This window comes from Myotis brandtii, unplaced genomic scaffold, assembly GCF_000412655.1.
Source record: "Myotis brandtii unplaced genomic scaffold, ASM41265v1 scaffold568, whole genome shotgun sequence".
Classification (NCBI taxonomy): domain Eukaryota; kingdom Metazoa; phylum Chordata; class Mammalia; order Chiroptera; family Vespertilionidae; genus Myotis; species Myotis brandtii.
In genome coordinates, this window is record NW_005370122.1 from 752,264 (window position 1) to 763,426 (window position 11,163).

At 39.0% G+C, this 11,163-nt stretch overlaps 1 protein-coding gene across 1 annotated transcript in view; it reads left to right on the forward strand.

Moving 5' to 3' along the window:
- The window catches only part of CFAP47 (cilia and flagella associated protein 47), a 429,694-nt gene that overhangs the window by 289,008 nt on the left and 129,523 nt on the right, over positions 1–11,163 (forward strand). Inside the window, 2 exon segments of the mRNA XM_014549721.1 lie at positions 1,098–1,322; positions 10,103–10,226. Coding sequence (XP_014405207.1) covers positions 1,098–1,322; positions 10,103–10,226 — 349 coding nt within the window.

Consider the following 11,163-nt stretch of genomic DNA (forward strand, 5'->3'; position numbering starts at 1 on the left):
GATCACCCTCCCACACCAATCCGGGATGGGGCTGGCTGGCCAACCTCCCACCATGCCTCCCTTGGCTGCTGACCCCCAATCAGCCCCCCAACCCCATTCGGGGGTGGGGCCCGCCGGCCAATCACCCACGGCCCCTCCCCCCAGCCGGCCCACCTCCCGACATCTCCTCCTCCCAACAGGCCTGGTCCTGATCTGCCCCAATTGGGGCTGGGCTGGCCGGACCCCACCCGTGCACGAATTTGTGCACTGGACCTCTAGTTTTATTTATAATGTTGAGGAAGGGACTGTTCCACATATATTTACCTAAGCTTCCTCATAGCAAGTTTATCCAATATATAATTAGATTTTAACTTTATTATGTTGGTAATATAACATTCTAGTTTAAAGTATAAAGTTGTTAGTGAAAGAAAATTCTAGTTCATACCAATCATTGATAGATGTCTTTCTTTACATTTATTTCTACCATTCCTACCTTCTAATCACTGATAGGAGCACAATGGTCACTGAATTTTTAAAAATACATATATATTTTATTGTTGACAGTATTACAGATGTCTCCTTTTCCCCAACCCTCCTTTTCCCCCCTCCTCCCAGCCCCAGCCCCCCTCCAGGTCTTCACCATCTATTGCCCATGTCCATGGGCTATGCATATAAGTATATAAGTTCTTTGGTTTAACTCTTCTCGTTCCCCCAACCCCATATTGAGATATGTCAGTCTGTTCCATGCCTCCATTCTTCAGGTCTTATTTTGTCAGTCAATTCATTTTGTTCATTAGATTCCACAAATAAGTGAGATCATGTGATATTTGTCTTTCTCAGAATGGCATATTTTACTTAGCATAATAGTCTCCAGGTCACTGAATTTTTGATCATGTTGATAATGTTTCTATGAAAGAACCATTTGATTAGAACTCTTTTTAGAGAGTACCAGGAAAATATCTTTAATTTCTGAAGACTTATTCTTGAATTACTGAATTAATACCACTAGAAATGCGTTACCTATTTTTACTCTGTTTAATGAAGACCACGACTTCAGTTTTATATTTCAAACCTCCCAAATCCATTGCAGCCATGAATGTTTTTGCTTCACCCTAGAGCTTGATGAGGACAATCCAGTTCTGTATTTGAAATGCAAACCCTGTCATACGTTGGATACGGACCTTATATTGCCACTGACGAACGAAGTCAAGGAAAAGGCATTGGCTTTTGCAGCACAGCAGCAGATGTCAGATGTAGAGTATCAGCGGAGGTTGCTCACGGGCACTCTGGAGAGCAGTAGTATCCGCGTGGCCATCGCCATCCTGGGGCTGACCAGGGTCGAGGTGGGAATGAACAGATCATGCACTTAAATTATTCTATCTTTAAAAATATACAGAGCTATTACTTAATCATAACATTTATACATAGAGAAAAGGATTAATGCTGGTTTTCTCCAGAAAGACAACTCAGTAGCTTTTTACCTTTTGTTCTCATTAAAAATAAATCTGCAAGAAAGCATTGTACTAATTTTGCATTACTTCTAATTTTAGTAGTAATAACTAAATTAGTAGTAACTAAGCATACTATTAATTTTAGGCATGACACTGTAGCTGCTTCATTCACAGTTGTCTTCAATTCTGGCTGTACGTTAGAATGCTCTAGAAAACTTAAAATAATACTAATGCCCAGGCCCCACTCCAGAATAATTAAATACAAATCTCTGGAAGCAAGTGGGTGAGGACATGTTCTAAAAGTTGCCTGGGATATTCTGTTTTATATCCAGACAGGTTCAACTCTGGGATCAGATGACCAGGCTGAGAATCTAGACTTTAACACTGCCCACATGTGTGACTGTGGGCTGGTTACTTAAAAAATTTTTTTAATATTTTTAATCTGGAGATATTGATAATTTATGGAAAACAAGTGTGATAATTATGTAAAATGCTTAGCGTAATACCTGGTATATAATAAGTACACTATATATGTCATTGTTGTTATTACTATTAATATAGACTCTGTTATTGTACTTTGAACTCAATTTTATAATTAAAATAAGGTACAGTCTAGTCACCACAGAGCTGCTAAAGCGATTGTTCTAAAGTATAAATCTGTTCATATTGCTCTGCTACTGGTGTGCCAGTTCATGTCAGAATAAAAACCAATAAATACCCTTAGGATGGTCTTCATGACCCTCCTAGGCAGTCCCTCCTACTTCCCTGATCTCAACATTTCCTCTGGAGCCCATTCTCTCAGGTCACTCCCTCAGCACAGGCCTCCTTGCTGTTCTTCGCATGCCCAAGGGATGCTCCCCATGGCCCGTGTACTTCCTCTGTTATTTTTATCTAGAGATTAGAGGCTAGATATCATTTACTTCAGATCTGCTCAAATACTATCAGTGAGATCCTGCTTTACCAACTTATATTTTCTTTTCTTTTTAAAGTTAAATTAATTGGTCAACATGAACATATAGGTTTCAGGTGTGGATTTCTGTGTTACAAGATCTGTATATTGCAGTGTGCTCAGCACCCAAAGTCAAATCTTCTCCTGTCACCTTATATTAGTACTCCCTACCCTTGCCCTTTCCCTCTGGCAACCACCACACTGCTGTTTGCGTTCATGAGTTTCAGTTTTATATCCCACATATGAGTGAAGTCATATGGTTCTTAGCTTTTTCTGACTGACTTATTTCACTTAGCATGATCTTCTCAAGTTCCATCCATGTTGTTGCAAATGGCACTATTTCATCCTTTCTTATGAGTGAGTAGTATTGCATTGTGTATATGTACCACATCTACTTTATCCACTCCTGTATTTTGGGACAATTTGGTTGTTTCCATGTCTTGGCACCTTGAATAATGCCTCAGTGAACACAGAGGTGCATATATCTTTGCAAACACATCATTTTGAGTTTTTTGGGGTATACACCCAGAAGTGGGATTGCTGGGTCGTATGCTTGAGGGGATGGGTTTTGACCAGGGATCATCTTTCTACTATTTATGCATGTATATGGTTTCTATCTTTCTCCCTTTCTTTTAGCTTTGTCTCTGGAACCCAGCATAGTTTTTGTTTTTATTGTTGCATTTATCAAATTATGTTTTGTGTAAGATTTATTTTTATGTATACTCATCAATCTAGGATATAATTTCCTAGAAATCTAAAATTATTTTTCTTATGTGTTTATTTACCCTTTAATGACTTGCGCATGAAAGGCTGTCATTGTTTTATTGGCTTGAGCATGGCCCTTAACAAACAAATGACACTTTAAGTCCTCATTGTATAGGCTGGTGTCCATCCAGATTGCCTCATGTCCTGATTTTTCTCAAAGTCATCTTGTTGTTTACTTATCCTTGTTTCCTTCTCATATTTGCAGGATGAGTATCCATATGTGTGTACTTCTCTGAATTTGTTGTTAGGAGTAAAAACGATAATAATGTTAATTTCTTAATAACCTTTGACTTTTTAATAATTACATTTGAAATGGTTTAAGTGGTCTCTAATGTTAAAAATTGAAAGTTTTATTTTTTCACCTGAAGATTAGTATTTTCTTTGACTTCCCTGAATACCATGCACTTTTTGTTTCAGCAAAAACTCTTAAGTGTAGAAAATAACTAGAGAAGTATTGAATGTGTCAATTTAAGAAAAGCAACTACACCAAATCAAAACTTAGACATATCTTATTGTGCTTACATCCATCTAATCATAAAGGTTTCTTTTCAATTGACGTGTACTCTTAAATACAGTAACACTATTACTTTTTTCCAGCAGAACAATAAATAAGATAATTTTTTAAAATACTGTCACTTTTTTAATATATTTTTTTATTGATTTCAGAGAGGAAGAGAGAGATAGAAACATCAATAATGAGAGGGAATCATTGACTGGCTGCCTCCTGCATGTTAGACTGAGCCCACAATCGAGGCATGTGTCCTTGACCGTAATCGAACCCGGGACCCTTCAGACAGGTTGACGCTCTATCCACTGAGCCAAACCGGCTAGGGCAAAAAGCTGTCACTTTTTTCCAAATGCTTTTATGTGCACTTTTCAAATTATTTTGATGGCCCCATGGAGAAATATAGAACAAATAGGATTGCACTTATATTACAAAAAATTGGATGAGTGAAGCATAAAATGACTAACCTCAGGAATTGGGCAGAGATCACAACCCAGATCAGGGTAGAGGCATTATTATATTTTAAAGCTGGAAAACAAATCAAAGACACTCAGAGACACATAGTCCAACCTCTTACTTTTACAGACCTGTAAACCAAGACCATAAAATAGTAATATAGTGCCCTAAATTCACACCAATGATTTATGACAGAATAGAAATGGGCCCAGGTTTTTACCTCCCAGTCTACTACTCTTTTCCTTGCCCTGTATATCCTCCAGCTCATATGTTTTCTTCTTAGTCTATTACCATGAACTTGTATAAAGTAATAAATGAAAGTCTGTTATAGCATAAAATAACTGCATAACAAAATCTAAAATCAACCTGGAATATATTTGTTCAAAACTAAATCTATTGAATAAATGTAGAAAAGTGGCCTATCTTCATTTTTTATTACATGACAATGTGCAATTTGAGTTTTGAAATATCTATAGAGCATTGATGGCGAACCTATGACACGCGTGTCAGAGGTGACACGCGAACTCATTTTTTTGGTTGATTTTTCTTTGTTAAATGGCATTTAAATATATAAAATAAATATCAAAAATATGAATCTTTGTTTTACTATGGTTGCAGCAAATATCAAATGTCTATATGTGACACGGCACCAGAGTTAAGTTAGGGTTTTTCAAAATGCTAACACGCCGAGCTCAAAAGGGTCGCCACCACTGCTATAGAGTAATGGCAACATGGTATATCTACTTTATATACTCTAAGAGATACTATCTTTTGTCAGGAGCATGAATTTATGACACTTAGCACTCATTTATTGAATTCATATCCTCTGGCCATTAATTAAACAACTTTAATGATATACTCAGTGATGTTGGAAAGATTCAGGGCTTACAAGGTAGGTTCTTCATATTTCCTGTTAGCTTTCTCATGTTTATGTTTTAAAACCATGCTATGTACTCCAGAATAAATAGCAGAAAAAATCATCAGAATTTTGAAATTGGATATCTTTTTTTAAAGGAAACCTGAAAGATCTTGGTGAGGATTTGGAAGGGCAAAGAAAAAGTTTTTGTATTTGTATAATTTAAGTGACCTTCAAGTCATAAAGTAATCCTAGTGATACTGTGAAAGATAAAGCTGAGTGTTATGGTTTTGGGCTGGTGATGCCAAGAATTCACAACTAAAAGAAGAGATAGATGCAGAGAGAAAGTTTATTTTACTTTCCCAGAAAGGAAAGGGCTAATCAATACAGAGGCAAAGAAATAGACTGTGTCCTGCTCTTTTAATGGCTGCTGTTGCTAGGTGACAAGGAAGGGAGGAGGATTTGGGGGCTGAAATTGAGCAGACATCAGGGAGGTTGTCTTTGTTAGTTCTAGGCAGATGTCCTAGGGAGGTGTCTTATCAGTATTTTTCCAAAGCCTATAAAACATTCTTAGAGCTGTTAACATAAGAAACATTCAAACCTGTACTAGTAAAGAATTTTTGTCAGCTTACTTGAGCCAAACTGTCAACAATTGCTGGAAGCAGAATCTCAGTGCATTGAGACAATGCTTTAGAGAATGGCAGTTTTTCACCTATTTTTTTTTTAAATTACCATCAAAGGAAGAGATGTAAGCGGGTTACATGAAATCCATTAGTGATAGATTAGAGAGGTGGGAGAAAGCAAAAAAGGAGAAACTTCTGGGTTTGGGTAAAAAGTAAAATGATAGACACATGCTTCTTTTACATAGGTGGGTACAGGATAGTTAATAGTCAACAATTTACACGATAACAATAAAAATGAGGGAATTTGTAGTCTCTACCTATAGCGTTGGTTGTGCCCTGAGGGGTCCAGAAAAAATGAAAGTTAGAAGTTATCCTGACATTCCAAAGGTATTTTATCCTGGGTGCAGAAAGATAATAGGCTCAGTTAAGGTAAAGATTGATCTTTGTCAGGGAAGATACTAAACTAGGACATGACTACCCACCACAGACTGCTTTTTAATTGAAAAGTTTAATTTCAGACCATCCTTTGTGGTTACCTTAGGTCTCTGAGTTTGCAGAGGCCACCACGCAGGCATTCCCTGAGCTTGTCATGTTAGCATGTGGCCTCTTTTTGTCTACAGAGCAAAAGTTATGAAGAGTTCAAAAGAAGCTTGTTTGAAGAGGAGGGGGGGAAGGAACTTTCTATTAATTATCCCTGAGTTGTAAACCAGCAGGGAGGAGGTGTATACAAGAATGTAACCTTGAGAGTAACTTAAGTTGTCTTGCAGTTTGAACTGAGGTTGTTTGAATCAGAGGAGCTAACAATCTTGGGATTTAATTACCAAGTGCTTCTCATAAATTGTAGAATGCTATAGCAAAGAAAAAGAAAGGCCTTTTTTCTTGTTCTCACATCCATGCTGGGCACTAGTTAAAGCCATAAGGCGATAGACATTATTCAGTAACTATTGCTGCAGGGAGGAGGATCCAGCATGAAATGAACTCAACTTCAATTTATGCAGCAGTAACTGGGCATCTTAAAGGGAGGATAAAAAAAATAGAGAGGGAGAATTAGTAGAAAGAATCTGTGACTTGATCAGAGTCACAGAAGTGGATATCTACAAGAAGTGAGAGGAAATTTTGTGAGAAATTTGTTAATTTATGCTTATCTGCAGGAGAAACAAACTTCCCGAATCTTTATGGCTGGAGGTAATGATGCAAGTTGCAGCAAGGTACTCAGCTGACTGGAAGCATTATCTCCTTGAATGTTTGCATTTCAAAGAGAGGGTTCTGAGGTCCTTGAGAAGACAGTGTGGGGGAAGGGTGATAGAAGATTTACCTCTCAAAGGGGAGAAAAAGGATTTATAATTGCAAGCTTTCTGAAGTAACTGCAGATATGCATCAATTAAGAAATCTGGATCACCTCTGTCAACCCCCCTCACTTCTCATAAATGTCTACTTCTGTGACTGCAGTTTTTATATGCCAAGGTTGAGGCCTAGTTGAGAAACAGTTTAGAGGAGCCTGATTAGAGTTTGGTCAAGAAGAGAGTCTGTGTCACATACTGGATGTCCCCAAAAATTGTATACACACTTTGAGTGATTATCAAGTCAGTGTTTATTAACATACAGTTCATTTTCAAAATTTAAAAGAATCTACAGAAATGATTAATTATTTTTGTCAATGCCTGTTTTCAAAGTGATGACTGTTCTGGTCCAGGCACTGATGATAATGTGAAGCAATGGAATCGCAGACATCAAGAATCATTTCATTTGGTGTTTGTGTGCCCTCAATCATTGACTATTGTCAGTTTTGTACTGTAATCTTTATCTTTTATGTAGCCCCATAAAAAAAAATCTAGTGGCACTTTAGGATAAATTTTCTTTGTTCAAAGATTAGTCTGTCTTCATTCATTATTTCAAATCAGTTAACCCTGAAAATGAGTGAAAATTAAGTGAGCTATCAGCTGTTAAAATGTGTATACATTTTTTGGGGACTTTCTATATTATTTTGAATGACCTGAAGATCTAGAAGGCAGACAATATGCATTTAGGATAAAGAGCTAGTTGCTGATATAAATAGATTATCTATTCACAATGACTAGAAAATTGAACCAAACCCAAACAATGATAAATGTATATTGAATTAATTTAAATTTCAGGATTTACATGATTTGAATTGCCAAAATAAAGTAGGTAGAAAATGTGACTTTGTGGGGAAAAAAATTCTTGTGGATTTTATAGATAACTAGGGCCCAGTACATGAACTCATGCACCTTGAAAGGAACTGTGGGCCATGAGGCTGCGGTGGGCACAGGGGCGGGTCTCAGCCCATCCTTCATGCCCCCGCCCAGCCCCTCCTGCCCTGGTCCCTGATCCCCTGTCTGCTGGCAGCCCAGCTCCTGTAGCTGCCTCTCCCACCAGCTGATGGCATGGAGTCATTGGGGCTGACACCAGCAGTGGGTGCGAGAGGTGGCTGCCAGCCTCAATTGCCCTTCAGGAGCAGGGGGAGGTGGAGAAGCCCTGAGGGGCAATCAGGGCTGGCAGTCACTGCTTGCACCCGCTGACAGTGCCAAGTGATTGGGGCTGGCGCTGGGCACCGGCAGCAGATGCGAGCGGTGGCTCCATCACCAGCAGCAGGTGCGAGCACCGGTGGGACCGCGGCACGTGGGAGCGAAGAATTTTCAGTAACCACCAGAGGCTCGCCCCAATGACAGCAACTGGTGCCCTGCTTTGGTCTGGCCCCTCCACTCACCTGCTCCACCATCCCGCCATGGCCAATGCCCACCATGTTCCGCGCTCTGCTGCTGATACCCACCATGTTCTGTGTGTGCCCCCTCATGGTCAACGCACATCATAATGACTGGTTGTTTGGTTGTTCTGCCGTTTGGTCTATTTGCATATTAGGGTTTTATATATATAGACTAGAGGCCCAGTGCACGGATTCATGTATCATTGGGGTCCCTCGGCATGGCCTGTGGGGATTGGGCCGAAATCCGGCAGTCCAGTGCTGCCTGCCACTCCTGCCTGTCTCTCCTGCTCATCCTGGCCCTGCTGTGCCTGCTGTGGGCTCGCACTCTGTCAGTCCCAGTTGGGAGAGGCTCGCACCGCCACAGCAGTGCCTGCTAGCCATGAGCCCTGCCTCTGGTGCCTGTCAGTCAGCTGAGTGGCACGCCCACTGTGGGACCACATTGACCACCAGGGGGCAGCTCCTGCATTGAGTATCTGCCCCCTGGTGGTCAGTGTGCGTCATAGTGACTGATCGACTGGTCGTTCAGTCACTTAGGCATATATATATAGATGAACCCAGTGAATGAGATAATTGTTAAAGGCACTAACATTTATTTTTGATGAGTAATGATATGATGATAATGATGGTGACGATGACAATGATGATAATGATAGCCAATATTTATTGAATTCTTAAAATATGCTCTAAGTACCTGGCATTTGTTTATACTTTAAATGTACCAGAGATGGGCAGTGTGTACTATTATAACCCATACTAGAGGCCCAATGCACAAAATTCGTGCAAGAGTAGCCTTCCTTCCTGCAGCTGCCATCACTGGCTTGCCTCTAGCACCCGGGACCCAGGCTTCCCTCGCAGCCCTGGCTTTGTCCAGAAGGTCATCTGGAAGGATGTCTGGTCTAATTAGCATATTATCCTTTTATTATTATAGATTTTACAAATGATGATTTTGTGGCTTTGGTTAATAACCTGGCCAAGTTTACTTAGAGTTGGGGTATTTACTAGTAAGTGTGGGTAGTCTGGCTCCAAGAAAGCTTAGTCTAACCTTTGGACGGTACTATGTTGTTGGTAGTAGAGCATCCAGATAAAAATAAATGGTTGTCTACCTCTGGGCTCTGCCTTGCTTGGTTCACATGTAGAGAGCTGGGTTTCTCTTCAGTGTTCTATTTTAGGAAGCACAGTATTGAACTCAATTGTGTCTTGAGTAGCATATGTATGGGGGGTGAGTTGTAATCTACATTATATAACTAATGGTTGAAAGTACTTAAAATATCAAACTTATTTAAAAGATATGTTTGGAGGTCTCTGGAGGGGCAGAACCTCGTTTTATACGTGTGTGTGTGTGTGTGTGTGTGTGTGTGTGTATATTTATTTCTGTCCCCCCCCCAAACTGTCATTAGCATAAGAAAGGAGACTAAGTGTATTGCTAATGAGAACTAGAACTGATGGGTAGATGTTAAAGTACACAGGGATCAATTCAAGGAGGAAAGCACTTTCTCAATGCGGTTCACCAATGGAATGGTTTCTTCCTGAAGCAATGGATTCCTCAACACTGAAAGAATTAGAACAGGGGACACTGAGCATCTCTCAATAAAGGATGGCTCCATTAATTCTATGAAATGGTTTAGTGTTGTCTTCCACCAATTAAACAATAGTATCTAAAGAAATGAACAAATTCAACTCCTTGATTGATTTCCCCCCAAATATAGAGTCTAAATTGGTAATGCTCTCTTTTGTGTTTTAGAGTTAAAAGATAAGAGAATTACATTCCAAATTTTCTTTCTGTTTATTTGCAGACTTGTATGCTTTTTAATATCTCAAAGTTAAAGCAGCCTAAGTCCGTTTTATATACAACAGAAGTAAGCCTTCCAGGATATTTTTATGTCCCCAAGGAAATCCACATTCCTCAGTATCCGGAACGTCAAGATAAAGGATTTAAACCTGGGGTTAAAAAAGGTAATCACTAATGTGTGGAATGCAATATCTAGTACCATTGCAGGTACTGTGAAATTATAAAATAAAATAAAAAGATTACCTCTACTAATAGTGTTGTTCACAATATAATTGTAAAGATAGTTTAGCTACATATATACCAATTGTTATTATTTTTTGTTATCTTCACCTGAGGATATTTTTTCCACTGCTTTTCAGAGAGAATAAAAGGGAGGAAGGAGAGAAAGAGAGAAGCATCGAAATGAGAGAAAGACATCGACTGGTTGCCTCCTCCATGCACCCAGACCTGGGGCCGAGAGCGAACATGCAACCCAAGTACATGCCCTTGACCAGGAATCGAATCTGCGACCCTTTGGTGCATGGGTCAACGCTCTAATCTTTGAGCAACACCAGCCAAGGCCATAAATGCTAATTATTGAATAATATTGTGTGTTATAAGAAACCAACAAACTTCATAACAGTAATCTAAGTTATGTGCTGACTTTGGGTGCTAAATTACTGGTACTGAAATTTGTAGACATCTTTTTTTAAGAATACCTATCTGATAAAGACAGTAAATGCACTTTGAGAAAGGTGAACTCTTGCTTTAACAGTGAACCTAGTTATAGAAGTTGTTCTGGAGTTGAGGCTTAGGCTGGCTCTAAAGAATAGGAGGGATATAGACATTAAGAACATGTCAAAGGAGAACAATACCACTTATGAGTAATTTATCTTTGATATGGACTAGAGTATTAGTTGAGTACTTAATCTTGGTCTCCTGGTGTCTCTTTATTTTAATTTGTGTTTAGGAGAAATATTTAATAGAATACTAATACATTATTTAATATAAATGATGAGGTATAAGCAATGTGACTAAATAGTTTAAAATAGTAAAGTTAATTTACATTTTTCCTTTGCTTATTTC